Source organism: Drosophila ficusphila, unplaced genomic scaffold (genome assembly GCF_018152265.1).
Source record: "Drosophila ficusphila isolate 14025-0441.05 unplaced genomic scaffold, ASM1815226v1 contig_791, whole genome shotgun sequence".
NCBI lineage: Eukaryota > Metazoa > Arthropoda > Insecta > Diptera > Drosophilidae > Drosophila > Drosophila ficusphila.
This window is the reverse complement of record NW_025064737.1, coordinates 16562254-16576384: the sequence shown is the minus strand read 5'-3', so window position 1 is coordinate 16576384 and position 14131 is coordinate 16562254. Positions and strand designations below refer to the sequence as shown.

The following is a 14131-nucleotide window of genomic DNA, read 5'->3' as shown; positions in this document are numbered from 1 at the left end:
GTTGTGTATATTTAATTGGGCAAGATAAGACGAAGTCATCTGAACTGGCACACAAGTATATTTCGGCATAATCTTCATTGATTGGAGAGTTCGCATAAATGTATAGGCCTTGGCCAGCATCTCTGGGAGGCTGATTAGTCAGTCTGGTTAAAAGGATCTGGTAAATACGGTTAGCTCAACAGGCTGCTGATTCCACTGAGGAAATCCATTGGACAGTTGGCATATAAATGGGAGCAGTCCTTGCCCAGAAATCCGTGTTGCTCCGCCTGTTCGTAAACTTCTCGGTAGATATTTTCAGAGGGACCGAAAGCCTCATGCAAAGAGGGTCTGTAATTAAAAGCATTTAATTACTAAATGTTCCAAGCAGGAATATAAACATGTTTTACTTACGTGAGTGTGAAAGTTAATAGTGCAGTGAGCATATTATTATCTGCATCCTTGAAAGGATGTCGTGCCAATTCACAAACACTTCTCAGAAGGCAGGACTCATCAAAACCATACCGGATGAGCATGTTCTCCAGACTCTCGTAAAGCTCTCCGGCTGTAAAATCACTCGGATGCATCGTGGTTTTTCCTCCTGGCAAATATTTAGCCGTCTCGTTCCGCAATTCACGCTTTGCTCGCCGGGAAAGCTCATCTGCCCAAATGGTGGCATTGTAAAAGGACGAGGGTTGAGCGGGCAGGTTATAGTTCATCTGGAGACCCCAATCCCAGAAGAGTTTCCGATCCGGAATCACCACGGGAACCGATAGCGATGATGTGATCTGGTAAACGGAGGATGCCGGAAAAAGCAAGGGAAACTCAGCTCCGATTGGAATGCTCCGCAGAGCGAGAAAAACTCCGATGAAGCGAACGCTTGTGAGATACATTGTGTTGTGACAGATACTGGGAAATATGTGTATCTCAGTTCGATTTCTTGACAACGCATTGAGTTAATTAGAGACTCCCGGCAGTTGCTAATGAAACGCACAGACATTGCAATTTACAGGTAGGCCTACTCCCGAATGGTTTTATTTGGTTCTACTGAAATATGACTTTGCTCATAAGTTGTAACAGATCGTGTTTGCAGTGGGAATATAATTTTAGACAATCCCGACCCAAAAATCCATCTTGTTCGGCCAGTTCGTAAGCTCTTTTGTAGATATGCTCATCATCCCGGAAACCGTCGTGTTGAGAGGGGCTAAAATAAATATTATTGATTGGTTTTATAATAATATGATGTTAATAATAACAAACCTCAAAACAAAGGTCACAATATCACTGAGCATGTGTTGATGATTGTCATCGAAGGGATGTTGTGCCAACTCACAAACACTTCTCAGTAAGCAAGTCTCATGGAAACCATATCCCGCCAAAGAATCCTCAAGAAAGGCGTAGAGTTCGCCAGCAGAAAAATCCTTTGGATGTATACCATTCCCATTATCATGTCCGTATTTCGTATAAAAGTTCTCATCCGTTAGTTCCAATTGGGGAACTTCTCGCTTGGCTTTATAGTTGGCGAATCCTGGCCAAATGGGAATGCTATAGAACTCGGTTAGATTATACGGATAATTGTAGGAGATGGCGAAACACCAATCGATCAGAATTCGACGATCGGGAAACAGTTCAGCAATGGGATGGGATACGGAAAGGGTTAACTATAAAAAATATATAAAATAATTTAAAGAAGATATAAGTTATGTCTACATACACCCAAATTTGAAGAAGCCGGCCATAGTAGAGATTCTGATTGATCAGCTAGGATGAGAATCAATATAACCGAAGTCAGCCAACTAAATTTCATTTCGATAACTGATCGTCTGGAGTTTTGAACAAGAACTGATTGATCTACAAACACATCAGTCCCTCAAATTGGGTTGGTGGGTTAATGGACATATGAGTACCGTAAATATATCAAGACATCAATCATCAGTCGGTAAATATTTAACCAATTGGTTTGCGTCGCCAGAATTACTGGCCTCTTGGAAGTTCTCCAACAATTTACGCTTTTCAGTTTGTTAAGATGCTACGAGCCAAGATCTTTATCTTTCTGGTGCTGTTTGCCGCTTTTTGTCTGGGAGAATTCATTGGGAAATCCCAGAAAACAGAACTAAAGTCTGTAGTTTCTAGAGTTTTCAGTAGGCGAAGAAGAGCGGTATTGTTTCCTCCAGGATCATTTGTAAAGTTCACCTGCTCCTTTGCCACAGGATTGTTGGCCACGTATCCAAAAGGTATAACCTTTGTTTTGGAGGAGGCAGTTTACTTTCCGGTGCCTGGAGTCGTTGAAGATATCTATCCCAAAAAGTTTTTACCAAAAACAACGACAAAGAAACCCGAAAAGCTTCCCGATTCTATAGTTTATATACCCGGAACCGATTGGCGTTTCAAGGCACAAACATTACCAAAACCCAAATGGAGACAACCACCTCCAAAAACCCATCGAATCGATGATAATAGTTATGCTAATCCATTTAAATGGCAAAAATGGAGTCAAGGACAAAAGTGGCAAAATTATAAGTGGAAAAATGCTGACCAAAACAAGGCCAAGTGGTCGAAGTGGACTACACCTTCACCAAAATGGGAAACCAAATGGAATAAGCCAGAGTACAGTGAAGCTTGGCAGCCGCACCACTATCATGGTCATCGTGATCGCAGATCTTTGTTTGATCGTTTCACAAAACTAAGTTCAATGTGTGTATTAACTTGTTTTCAATTTAAAAAATTTATTTTATAATCTTTTATCCCTTAAAGAATTGGTATAGATGTGAAGTCTTGTATTTTACGAACGATGTGCGATAGTAAAAGACTGCTCCTTCCACCTGGATATTCGATGCTTCAGGATATGCTGCGTGTGGTTTTTACGTAAGTCCTAATAAGTTTATTAAGTTGAAGTATTACATATAGTATATATTTTAAGCATGCCTCGTTTGGATGGCTTGGAGGATGAATACAGTCGGATTATGGACAAGGATCCTGATGAATGTGCGGCGGAGTTCAAGTCAAAGTGTAGTATGAATTTATTGATTTGGTTGCTTAGCGGCAGAGTGGAATAAAGTACAGATTTAAATTTAACAAAACCAAATACAAAAGAGATATCAGTCACGTCTTTTAGCCATGGCAGTTTCAGAATAATTTCTTCAATTGTTGTCTGTGCAATTAACACCCCTAACCAAATCAACATTAATGGCAAACAATTCAATTGAAGTTAACTGGTACTAGCTGACATCGTTAAAGATATCTCAATCAGTACTTCACAGCAATGCGTATCGGTCTGTTGATCCTCTATAGCTTCGGATTTTTACACTTGACTTTAGCCCAAGTGGAATCCAATCACACGAAGCTAAATCATGTGGTGGAGCGGGTTTTTTCGCGTCGAAAGCGATTTGTTTTGTTCCCACCTGGTTCCAATTTAAAGTTTACTGGACAGCTGAGTAAAGGTTTAATCTCAGCTTATCCCAGGGGAGTGGCTATGAACATTGAGCAGGCTTGTTACTATCCTGTTCCCTCAAAACGCGAGGATGTCTATCCAAAACGGTATCGCCAAAGAACTACGACCACGGAGAAACCAAAAACCACGACGGAACCCACTTTCGTTTGGATTCCGGGAACCAACTGGAGATTTAAGGCAACTCCCCTCAAGAAGCCAACGCCCATTAAACTTCACCAAAGGATCGATTTGAGACCTCAGAAACCTTCGTATGTGGATCCCCACAAATGGGCACAGTGGTCCAAATACGGAAATAGATACGAAAACTGGTCGCCAGCAAATCACAACTATGAAAAGTACAGCCAACCTGGAAAATGGAGCAAGTGGACCACTCAATCCCCCAAATGGTCAAAACGTTGGTACAGATCTGCAGATGGGGAGTACTACGATCCCGAGGTGGAACCCTACGAAGATGTGAGGTCGCAGCCTTTTGATGATCCCTACGATCCTGATTTGTTACCACATGAAGTATCTCACTATCCAGAACTTGCGCACATCAATGACATGCGACATTACAATGGTCATCGAGATCGCAGGCAGCTTTTTGAACACTTTGAAGGATTCAGTAAGCTGTAAGGATGAATCTAGATACTTGCATATATATTTTGAGATTTTACATTAATTTTTACAGTCTGGGAATCGATGCTAAAGCTTGTGTACTGAGAGCCATTTGTGATAGTAAGCGATTACTTTTGCCTCGTGGTTATTCCATGATTCATGATATTGTGCGACTGGTTTTTACGTAAGTTGTTTTCAAATCTTTTCTGTTTCTTTCCCAAAATATTTAAATATTAAATTTCCTCATAATACATTTAATAATTTGGTAGATTACCCACCGTTTCCGGCGTGGAGGATGACTACTCGCGGATCATGCACATGGATGCGGATGACTGCGACCGTCAGTTTCGGGACTCCTGCAAGCTGAACATTCTCGCCTGGTTAATGGGCGGCAAGTGGAATTGAATAAAGGCAAACTCGAACGGACTTGGGAGGGGGGTTTCTCTTTATTGTCTCTACTGTCTCTACTGTATGAACTGGGCCTGCCACATGGACTGTTTGCACTCCGGGTAGAGGACGGCGCAGTCCTGCTTGGAGGCGTGGGCCTTGTCGTAGTGGGAGTCGCGATAGGCAACCGGCTCGTTGTCCATGGCTTCCGGAATGGTGAACACCGCACGCATCAGTTCGCCCACGAAGGTGCCGGGCTCCTCCTCCCCCGACTTCTGGCCCGTTTCGCAGAGGGTCCTCAGAACGCAGTGGTGTCCATGGTGACCCCGCCTGTGAATAGAGTCAACTGGTTAATACGCTAATTAACAAGCTGAGTAATGCTGTTCATTGGAAATCCCTAATTGGATTATCCCTGATTGTGCTTCCAAAAACTAAAGGTTAGCTTCAAGGGAATTTTCTCCTGTTTTCCACTTACTTATCCAGATACTTCTCGATTCGCTCGTACAAAGTCTGGCGACTTCTGCGATGGTGTTTGATCTGCAGTTGCTCCAGGCGGCTTATTTTGTCCTCGTGCTCGGTAGCCACTCCACTGCGTCGCTGACGTTTATGTGGATTGGCTGCATCCGGAATGCTCCGCTTTCCGAACACCGGATATATGCGATGGTGACGAGGAGCCGGCCTTCGAGTGGGTGGGCGAGTGGTGGTTGTGGTTGTGCTGCTGTACTGTCTTCTTTGTGCCACTGGTGGTGCTGCTTGTTGGGTTTTGTAGTTGTAATAGCGATCTTTAAGCCTGAAAAGTCGGTTAACATTGGTCAGAAAAATATATAAATTATTTTTAAATTTTTAAGTAAAATCTATGCTACTTAATTTAACTTTTGTATGCAGTTTATTATGTAAACAATGAATAATTTGAATGGCTTTAAAGCTTAAAGGTTGGACTGGTAAAAATTATTCACCCATTAAGCACATATTTTCCCCCGGAATGGACCTACCTCGAGTTGAGTGCCCAGTAGGGATAGCGTGAGTTCTGGGCGGGCGAGTAGGGCCTCGTCCACTTGGCGAAGGGGTTTCTCGAACTGAACCCTGGCCGGCTGTAGTAGTAGTGGTTGTCCTTGCGCCTTCCCCCTTCGGGCGGGAGTAATAACTGTCGGCATATCGGTGCGATGGGTGCATCGGAGTGCGGAACACAGGCGATGAGCTGTAGTAGGAGTTGCTGCCGCTCGAGGAACCACTCGAGTAACTCGACAGATTGATGTAGTTGGGCTTGTAGTCCGGAGGCCTTCCCGTCGTCGTGGAGGAGGAGGAGGAGGCATCGCCCACATAGGTTATGTTCGACACGGTGTCGTTGCGACTGATGTCTATGGTTCCGTCCTCCAGCTTGGTCAGCAGGTCGTCCAGCTCCTCGCTGGGCGGCTTGCTCGGCAGCTCCCAGGCCAGAGCCACCGTGATGCCCAGGATCAAGTAGTTCGTGTGGTCCACCACTCCCACAATCTCGTCGTACACTAAACGGATGAGGATGAGGTAATTGAGGCATGTGATTTGCATGAATTAGGCAGGGGTTTTGTCAGCAGAAGTTAGAGGGGTTAATTTAAGTGCTTTCCAATGTTTACAGTCTCAGAAAATATATCTCAATACTATATATATTCTACTAACTGGTAATAAGTATTCTTTTCTGAGCCTGTAATTCAATTTCAGTTTTTAAGTTTACGCAGACAAAAGTAATTTAAATAATATTATATAAAACAAATTCTTCATAAGAATTATTTAAACTTTTTAATGATTTTAAAGCGGAATGCTACAAATAAAATAATGCATTACACTTTAAGTTAATTTAACCTATCAGTTGCATGTCGTAACTCTTATATAATTTGTATGAAACTTATTCATTTAAGCCCCCCCGTTGAATTTATTATGGCCTCGCCGCTGTCCTGCGACTGAGGGACTTACCCATCTGAAAGGAGCTGCCCTCCGGAAATACCAAATAGCGTCGTTTCCGGGACAACAGCTCCTGCGAGTGGCTCTCGAGGACGGATGAGGACGAGGAGGCAGACTCGTTGAGCCGCATCTCGATGAGCTGCTCCAGACTGCTGTCCGCATTGTTTATGTTCAGTGACGGGCTGTCGGCCGTTGGCAACTGGATGGATGATGACCCGGCCTTCAGTGCGTCGGCCAAGTTGGCCAGCAGAAGTAGTGGCAGTAGCAGTTGTGGTAGTAGCCTCAATGCAGCCAGACGGCGATTACCTACTGGGGAATTGGCCGGCTTGAAGCTCCTCCTCTCTTTCCGAGTCGACATTTTACCAACTTGCGGTCGGAGCGTTGGCCATACGGCAACTGTCGGCCAAGTATCGCGATGCTGGTCGAAAAAAACAGAAACAGAAGCGTTCTGCAAGTTGGCCGTTAATTGTGAGTGCTGCCCTCCGCCTTTTCCCTTCGGCCGCTTCAAAAGAAAGTTTCCAGTTTGAGTTTGAGCTCCGTTCGTTAAATTTCTTTTTTCTCTCCTTTTGTCTTTCATTAGTTTTCACACTTTTCGTCTTTTGTGTTTTGGCAAGTAGTTTGTCTTTTCCTCGTAGAGCGTCTTTCGTCTTTCGCCTTTTCCTTCGTCGCTTCTCAGTAAGCTCATTGGTCTATTTAAAGGTTCAAATTACTTTTTCACGCTCCCAACTTGTTCTTCCCCTTTTGGTTTATTCGTTCCTTCTCCAAAGTAGCACACTTCCATCTATGGAAGCCATGGAGTATAGTGCTGAGGAGCTGAAGTTGAAGTAATGTGATCACTAGTCTCCGTTTTTCCGGGGGATAACTTAAATGCTCGGGGAATGCTTTTAGCTGCGAGTGAAGAAACTTCCAAACGACTTTTGCACAACCTTTCTCCACAATATCCGATTAGCTCGTTGGGTCATCTGTCAATGGGAAGAACTCTTTCGAGTAGTTTCCAAGGAAGTATAATGGTTCATGTGAATTGCAGGTTTGAAACTGTTGACATTGTTTATAAAACAAATGATGAACCTCTAGGTTGAATAATAAATCATTTTATTGTAATTAATGGAAATTAAATTAAATAAAACAGCATATTGTTTCTAGATATTTATTGTATTTTAAATTGATTCCAACCAAAATGAATGATTACAATCACCGTAGAGTTGTCGACAATCTCCTTTTTGTTGATGGGCCTCTAAATAATGAGGAGAAACCAAAATCTCCAGATCCTCCAAGTTGTCTACATCATCGCTATGGGGAAGTTGAAAGATGGCCGAGAGCAGTTCCATTATAAAGCTTTGTGGTTTGACCATATTATTTTCCTGTAGTTGTTTTTGCCTTTGAGCGGATTCGCAAAGGGCTCGTTGAACACAGGAGGTGCCATTCAGTCGACGTCTAGGATAGATTTTGTATTTTATAAAATGAAATTCTTAAAAGCACTTGGATTCTGAATTAAACTTACGACTTATATAGACGTTCGATTTTGCCAAAGAGCAGTTGTCGTGAACTCAGGTGTTGTTGTAAATGAAGTTTCTCGAAATGAGGATCCTGCTCAACACTTCTTCGCCTTCTGCGCCTTGCAAAAACAGGATAAATGTGATGTTTGGGTGGTGATTGCAGAACTTGTCGTGGTCGCTGGGTGTAGCTATAGCTTTATAGTTTTAAGATATATTTTAAAAGAAATTAAGTTACTTATGTATTAGATACTATCCCTTTATAAGTAAGCATTTATCTTCCACAATAGTTTGTCTGCAGCATTTGTTTGAAATATACTTACTCCCACTTTGATGGACCCCACATGCGTTGCTTTTCGCGCCAGCTCTGCTCCACTCGCTGTCCGTTTCGTGTCCACCAGTTGTCCGTTCCAGCTCCCGTTCCCGCTCCCCCTCCAATTCCCGCTCCCTCTCCCCCTTTCTGCCACCATTCCCCCCGCTGTTGCCACTTTAACGGCGACTGTCGCGCATGCCAATTAGCAGCCATCGCCGCCTGTCGCTGCTGTCCATTTGCATTTGCATCCGCATCCGCATCCGCATCCGCATTGGCATTCGGATTCGCATTTGCATATGGGTAAGCGGGCGGGATGCGATGGACATTCGTGTAGTACGAATGGGATCCCTGGTCATTGGCCGCATATGCCGAAGGATTCGCTGGCGGTGCGTGCACTGCCTGCCAATTAGCAGTGGCTCGATTGTCCTGATCCTGGGGGGATTGAGGGACTCCGGATCTGGATCGGGGACACTGCCATTCCGGCGAACGGTGCCGATGGTGCCGTCGTTGATGCGGGTGAGCACGTTTTCAATCAGCTCGCTGGGCGGCTTGCTGGGCAGTTCCCATGCCACCGAGCAGGTGATTCCCAGGATGGCGTAGTTGGTGTAGTCCACGATGGGTATGATGATATCGAAGACCAGCTGGAAGGAGGAGCCCTCCGGGAAGAGCAGATAGCGCTTCTGCCGGTGCAGTCGCATCATCGCATCCCTTCCAGATTCCCGAGGAGCAGGAGATGCAGATGGAGGAGCAGTGGGAGGAGGAGCACTGGCCAGTGGATGGGAGCCATTACCGTATGGTTGTCCATAATTTTGGATCAGGCAAAGGGGCAGGAGGAGAATGAGAAGGGCTCCGGCTCCAGCACATCCAATTACTTTGATTGTTTTTCCCATTTCTGCTTAATGGAAACCAGCAGGAGTCACTTTTTCAACACTTAACAGCCAGTTTGCAGTTCTAGTTGAGATATTACAAATATAAATGAAAATAAATATGAAATATATAAAAAAAATGTGATTTAATTGTTAGATATATAAACTTCAACTTATTATTAATACATAAAAGTCGTCATAAATCACTAACTAACCAATTACCATTTATCATCTTTTTTTTAACAATTTCTATTTTATAACAAAGTTTTATTACCTTTGTGAGAAAGTAATATAATTTACATATATTTTATTTTAAATTGAAATTCTTTATGTCTGAGCCCGCTTGCTAGTTTCAATTACTATTCCAATCAATCACTAATTTCATTAGAGTTTTTCAGCCACTCTGCGTAAGAGTTGACCTTTTTGTTTTTTGCTCTCGAGTGTAATTGAGCAATCGAACATTCCGATTGCTTCGTGCCTGGGCACTCACATCGAAAAAAGCGGCGACGAAATTTGCATAATTTCACTTTAGCTGTGACGCTTCCATTTGCCGGCACTGCCAATCATGCGTTAAATTAATGCAATTTTCAACAACATTCGAGGCGCGCGAGATGATGGTCGAAATTCGATGGTCCGATCGGATGGGCCTCACAATTAAAACACTGCGATGTGATGGCCAAAAATGCCGACACTCCGTGCTGAATTGAACGCGAATTTATGAGGCAGATAATTACCATTAGAGGCGAATTGGGCTCTCGATTGGAACCGATTTGTCCGGATCTGCACTTTTTATTTTACGATATGTTGATGCCATTAGCTGTCCGAATCGAACTGATGCCGCGCTCGCCGTTCATCGATTCTGTGCCACTTCGGCCTGGTCAAGTTTAATTGTACAATTAGCACCCAATTGAGTGTCGTTAACTCGATTCTGTGTCACTGGAAGTGCTCTTTAAAAGGTGCTAAATAGTCGGCTATTTAGCCGGTAACCATTTGTACTCCATATCCAACATGGCCTGCAGCTTAAATACTAATTCGACGATTTTTCACTTAGCCAAGGCGTTAATTGCACAGCCATTTCGCTACATTGTCAAAGTGGCCGATAACAGATTGTTTAATTGGTACATTTTGGCTAGTGATTGGTGGTTGATTTCTGCCGAGAGGTCGTCCATCGGCAACCGCAATAAATAATCTTTAACGTGGCGGTAAATCGGCGAAAAAAATGCAATAGCTCATGTAGAAGTGGTTAATATTGTAAATATTTATATCACTGCGGCTTTCACAAGAATTAAGTGATTTTTAACATTTGGTAATGGTCTCTTTGATGGATAGCTTTTTAATTTTCTGATTAATAACATGTTTGTTTTTTGGGAATGGAAAGGGAACTTTGGCTTTTTAACTACCTATTTATTATGCTTCTTAATTTATTTATTTTAAAAGCTTTTACTTGGACTACAAATATTAAATAGACTCACAAATATATTTTTTTCTCTAGAACTTCCTGTTGAATTTCAATTGGTGACACCAATCATTTTATTGCTGTTGGCCAGAACGAAGGGATGGCCAAAAGCGACGCCGAAAGCGGGGATCTTGTTTTGGGGGAACCTCCTGAATGGCGGTGGAAAACCCCTGAAGGCTTTCATCACAGCCAGCTGGATATGCGATGGTAAGTCGCCGCCAGAAGCGATGGAATTTTGGCCTGCGAACAATGCCCTTCTGGCCACCGAGGGATGGAATTGGTAGCAGTTAAGGCGGCCTTTAGTTTCTGTTCATACATATAAGTGCTCCTGTGGGCTAACGAAATCCATTGAAGTGGTCATTCAGTTACGTTTTCCATTGTTTTTCATCAATTTATGATATCCGTTTTAAAGCATAAATACACGGTTTTGCTTTCGATGGTTATCGATTGGCATACAATAAATATGCATTTTTCTGATTAATTATTGTGGTTTGCTCGGTTTATTCTGTCACATAAGCTTAAAACTGATTTGTGGTTTTTTAGAGTTTAGTAACTATTTACTGCAAATAAACAATCAACTTTTAATAGTGACTTGTTGAAATATCTATTTGATTATTACCAATTTATTTTACTTAGCTTTTATATATTATATGCTTCTTAAAGTCTTCAACCCTTTATATTAATAATTTCCTTCTCGTACACTTTTTCCTCAGTGAAAAATGGTAGTTTTCTGTTAACTTTGCGAATTCTTCGTCCGTCAATTTCTTGGGCAAACTAAAAACTGAATTTGCCGCTGCTGCCGCAAGTTGCACCGGCTGCAAAATTAGTTGACCATGCACTCCAGTGGCAAACAGTTGCAGCCGAGTCCTTTCGCCGTCCTGCTCCTTTTCGTCATTGCTGTGAGTTCGGCAGGAGATGGGAGTGCCACCTCGGGTGGGAGCCTAAGTCGCTCGAAGCGCTTCGCCATTTTCAATGGCTCGGGCACAAACAAGGTTGACCAGCCATCCATCGATCCAAGTTTGGCATTTCGACTCCTAATTGTTCTCCTCCAGATTGTCTTCGGCCTGGCCTTTCCCATCAAGCAGCAGGATACGTTGCAGTCGGTTTGGGGATTCATCAACTACCAGGCGCAATACGTGCCAGCGCCCGTCCCAATTTACTGGTGGAGTTTCTGGAACACCTCGACTTTTGTTACCACGGCCAGGGAATGGCGGAAAAATGCCCAGAGCAGGATTCGCCAGGACGAGACTAGAATTTGGCTGTACGATGTCGTGGAAACGGGCTTGGAGCGGTGGGTATTCGGCTCATCTGTCATCGAAGTTTGGCTGAGGTATTCTTATTTAAGGTTTGGAGATCGGAATGCCGGCGCTTGTCTGCTCAGAAGTATCTGTGAGATATCCCAAAGGCCCTTCGTGCACAGCAGCATTTTCAGTGAGATACTCAATGCAATGTTGGTGTAAGTAGTTTGGATTTATTTACAGTATCTTGAAATTTGCTATGCTAATAATGTTATTTTGTTTTAAAGTCCATCTTTGGATAATGTTCCTGAAAAGTATCTGCATGCCAGAGATGCCGGAAAAGCGGGTGCCAATTGCAGAAAAACCTTTAACGACTGCAGCAAGAAGCTTTGGAACAAACTTATGCAAATGGCAAAAACCACTTTCCTAAAAAGTTAATTACATTTTTAAAGAAAAGTTACTCTCTTATGAAGATATATCCAAACAGTATTGATTTATTAAGCCGCTTACTCCTTCACTCCAAAAAATAGTAAAGCAACATCAATTTAAATTATTTTTCAAAAATTTTCCGTGTGCTCCTTGCACATCCTTTTTATCCTTTTCGATTCGCGCTGTTGGTATTTTATTGTCTCGCTTTTCATTTTTGTGGCTGGTGCTCGTGTGAGATTTTTACTAATTTCCAACCAAGTTGAACTGTAAACAATGTCAGCAGAGAAACCAAATGAAAACAAATGCAGCTAGCAGCACACCAAGCGGCAAGGGCAATGGCAAGGGAAAGGGGAGAGTCTGAGGTACAGGGAGCACTGGCACTAACGAACAGCAGTCGTCGTGGTAGTCGACGCAGCAGTGGCAAAAATTTTGTAGCATGCAAAACATTTGTCAAATGTAAATTAGCAAAGAAGTGCGGGGGAAAGGTTCTCCAGCATTGGCTCTCCTGCTGCTGCTGCGGTTTTTTCTCCTACTAAGGAGGGGCGATAGAGGGGAGGGGGAGGGGGAAGCAGGAGGGAGTGGTAGAATGAGGGTGGCTTAAGGGGTGGCGGAGGTGAACTGGTGTTTGCCTGGTACAAATCGCATAAAATCACACTTAATGCCCGCAGGCAACATGCAGCATGTAAAAAGTGCAGCGAGGCGTGAATGTCGCTGGCAAACAAACTTCTGTCTGTGAGCAGGACACACACGCACACGGACATACACTGAGAGAAAAATTATAAAATTTATTTCGGAAATTTATGTTTTATATTTATATTTACATTTTGAATGATCAAAAAACTTTAATTTAATTTTCTGGTTTTTAAGCATTTTAGATTTTAATGTTTTGTAATCATTACTTAATATCCTTAATTTGTTCAGTGCTCGCACGCACATTCACATTCGCTTAAGCAGTGATGCAATGTTACAGCTGAACGCAAATGCGGAAGCATTAACATGGTCACCCCCCAAATCCCGCATCCCCCTTCTCACTCCCCCTCCCTCTCCCTTTCCCCTTCCCTTTCCCTTCCACCTTCCCCTCTCCGCTTAGCAACACATGGAGCCTTCTGCTTGCGTCTATTGTTCGCAATTATCATGGAACGCAAAAGGCAATGCTTAATTTTTGTTATCCGAAACTTTTCCTCTGCCCTGCTGCACTCACACCTCCGCAGCAGCCGAAAAATAATGATAAAAAAAACGAAAGAAGCAAATATGCAAAAGTACAAGTCAAACTTTAATAAGCGCCATTTCTGCGCTCCGTGTCGTCCTCGTTTCGTTTTGGTTAGCTGCTGGTCCACACGGCGTATGAGCAATTTGCATTTGTTTGCGCCACGTCCCTTTTGCTTCCTCTGGGGCACCAAACAAAGTTCTAGGCGATGCTCTCAAGTGAATTTTATCGCACCCAGAAACCAAACAAAACAAGTGTGCATTTGTATGCGAGGTGGAGCCTTAAGCAAATTCAACTTATAATTAAATTTTGGAAATGCAAAGGGACAGATGACATCTGCAAAAGTGCCTTCAAGAAAACCATGTCCTTGGGTTTTCGGTTGGGAATTAAATAGAGCGTAATATTGTAATCAATGTTTCTCTCATTCTATTCTGTTTTCTATTCATAAAAAATGGAAATCAAGAAAGTTGTAGGGTGAATCATATTTTTAAAGTTATTCTGTTCTAGATCATGATCTTCAGTTTAGCAGCTCTCGTTTGAAGTCACTGACTTTGAAATTATTTCACACTTGAGTGTGAAGTCCAATGAACTTCTGAAGATAGTATCTTAACGGGAATCGTATTTTCTTATGGGATTGCTACAGTTTCTCAACGAAATATAGGACAGTTTGCAAATGTAATTATCACCTTGGGTTAATCACTCAAAAGAAATTAGCAAAATGTGCGCTACACCTTTTCGTTCTTTTTTTCTTTTTCCAACTTTTCGAGCTGTCTGCTGTAGCTG

At 42.8% G+C, this 14131-nt stretch overlaps 7 protein-coding genes across 7 annotated transcripts; 3 read left to right on the top strand and 4 right to left on the bottom strand.

The window, feature by feature from the left end:
* Position 1: 1 nt before the first annotated feature.
* LOC108091926 lies at positions 2–873 on the bottom strand. The gene is made up of 2 exons (XM_017191311.1): positions 391–873; positions 2–327 (listed from the first exon to the last, which is right to left on the bottom strand). Exons 1-2 carry the CDS (start codon positions 867–869, stop codon positions 171–173), a joined length of 636 nt encoding a protein of 211 aa, XP_017046800.1. The 5' UTR covers positions 870–873; the 3' UTR covers positions 2–170.
* Positions 874–981: 108 nt separating this feature from the next.
* Positions 982–1804, bottom strand: LOC108091933. The gene is made up of 3 exons (XM_017191319.2): positions 1691–1804; positions 1237–1637; positions 982–1180 (listed from the first exon to the last, which is right to left on the bottom strand). The coding sequence occupies exons 1-3, from the start codon at positions 1781–1783 to the stop codon at positions 1021–1023; spliced, it is 654 nt and encodes a 217-aa protein (XP_017046808.1). The 5' UTR covers positions 1784–1804; the 3' UTR covers positions 982–1020.
* A 198-nt stretch (positions 1805–2002) lies between these two features.
* On the top strand, positions 2003–3032 carry LOC108091937. The gene is made up of 3 exons (XM_017191325.1): positions 2003–2670; positions 2731–2841; positions 2897–3032. Exons 1-3 carry the CDS (start codon positions 2003–2005, stop codon positions 3030–3032), a joined length of 915 nt encoding a protein of 304 aa, XP_017046814.1.
* Positions 3033–3238: 206 nt separating this feature from the next.
* On the top strand, positions 3239–4483 carry LOC108091898. The gene is made up of 3 exons (XM_017191282.2): positions 3239–4038; positions 4098–4208; positions 4294–4483. The coding sequence occupies exons 1-3, from the start codon at positions 3239–3241 to the stop codon at positions 4427–4429; spliced, it is 1047 nt and encodes a 348-aa protein (XP_017046771.1). The 3' UTR covers positions 4430–4483.
* On the bottom strand, positions 4454–6833 carry LOC108091897. Its single transcript, XM_017191281.2, is given in 5 exon segments — positions 4454–4741; positions 4887–5201; positions 5404–5545; positions 5548–5913; positions 6359–6833. Coding segments are annotated over 5 exon segments (1422 nt in total). The 5' UTR covers positions 6705–6833; the 3' UTR covers positions 4454–4488.
* Positions 6834–7503: 670 nt separating this feature from the next.
* On the bottom strand, positions 7504–9487 carry LOC108091843. The gene is given in 5 exon segments (XM_017191224.2): positions 7504–7780; positions 7848–8036; positions 8163–8586; positions 8589–9103; positions 9293–9487. Coding segments are annotated over 4 exon segments (1344 nt in total). The 5' UTR covers positions 9043–9103; positions 9293–9487.
* Positions 9488–11307: 1820 nt separating this feature from the next.
* Positions 11308–12150, top strand: LOC108091844. Its single transcript, XM_017191225.1, has 4 exons — positions 11308–11466; positions 11527–11765; positions 11820–11930; positions 12000–12150. Exons 1-4 carry the CDS (start codon positions 11308–11310, stop codon positions 12148–12150), a joined length of 660 nt encoding a protein of 219 aa, XP_017046714.1.
* The last annotated feature ends 1981 nt before the right edge of the window (positions 12151–14131 follow it).

Coding starts and splice junctions, on each gene's coding strand:
- LOC108091926 (XM_017191311.1), bottom strand. CDS start 869: ATGTATCTCACAAGCGTTCGCTTCATCGGAGTTTTTCTCGCTCTGCGG. Junction 328..390: donor CTATTAACTTTCACACTCAC/GTAAGTAAAACA, acceptor TTTTAATTACAG/ACCCTCTTTGCATGAGGCTT.
- LOC108091933 (XM_017191319.2), bottom strand. CDS start 1,783: ATGAAATTTAGTTGGCTGACTTCGGTTATATTGATTCTCATCCTAGCT. Junction 1,638..1,690: donor CGGCTTCTTCAAATTTGGGT/GTATGTAGACAT, acceptor TATTTTTTATAG/TTAACCCTTTCCGTATCCCA. Junction 1,181..1,236: donor ATTGTGACCTTTGTTTTGAG/GTTTGTTATTAT, acceptor TATTTATTTTAG/CCCCTCTCAACACGACGGTT.
- LOC108091937 (XM_017191325.1), top strand. CDS start 2,003: ATGCTACGAGCCAAGATCTTTATCTTTCTGGTGCTGTTTGCCGCTTTT. Junction 2,671..2,730: donor TTCACAAAACTAAGTTCAAT/GTGTGTATTAAC, acceptor TATCCCTTAAAG/AATTGGTATAGATGTGAAGT. Junction 2,842..2,896: donor ATGCTGCGTGTGGTTTTTAC/GTAAGTCCTAAT, acceptor ATATATTTTAAG/CATGCCTCGTTTGGATGGCT.
- LOC108091898 (XM_017191282.2), top strand. CDS start 3,239: ATGCGTATCGGTCTGTTGATCCTCTATAGCTTCGGATTTTTACACTTG. Junction 4,039..4,097: donor TTTGAAGGATTCAGTAAGCT/GTAAGGATGAAT, acceptor TAATTTTTACAG/TCTGGGAATCGATGCTAAAG. Junction 4,209..4,293: donor ATTGTGCGACTGGTTTTTAC/GTAAGTTGTTTT, acceptor ATAATTTGGTAG/ATTACCCACCGTTTCCGGCG.
- LOC108091844 (XM_017191225.1), top strand. CDS start 11,308: ATGCACTCCAGTGGCAAACAGTTGCAGCCGAGTCCTTTCGCCGTCCTG. Junction 11,467..11,526: donor ATGGCTCGGGCACAAACAAG/GTTGACCAGCCA, acceptor GTTCTCCTCCAG/ATTGTCTTCGGCCTGGCCTT. Junction 11,931..11,999: donor ATACTCAATGCAATGTTGGT/GTAAGTAGTTTG, acceptor TTTGTTTTAAAG/TCCATCTTTGGATAATGTTC.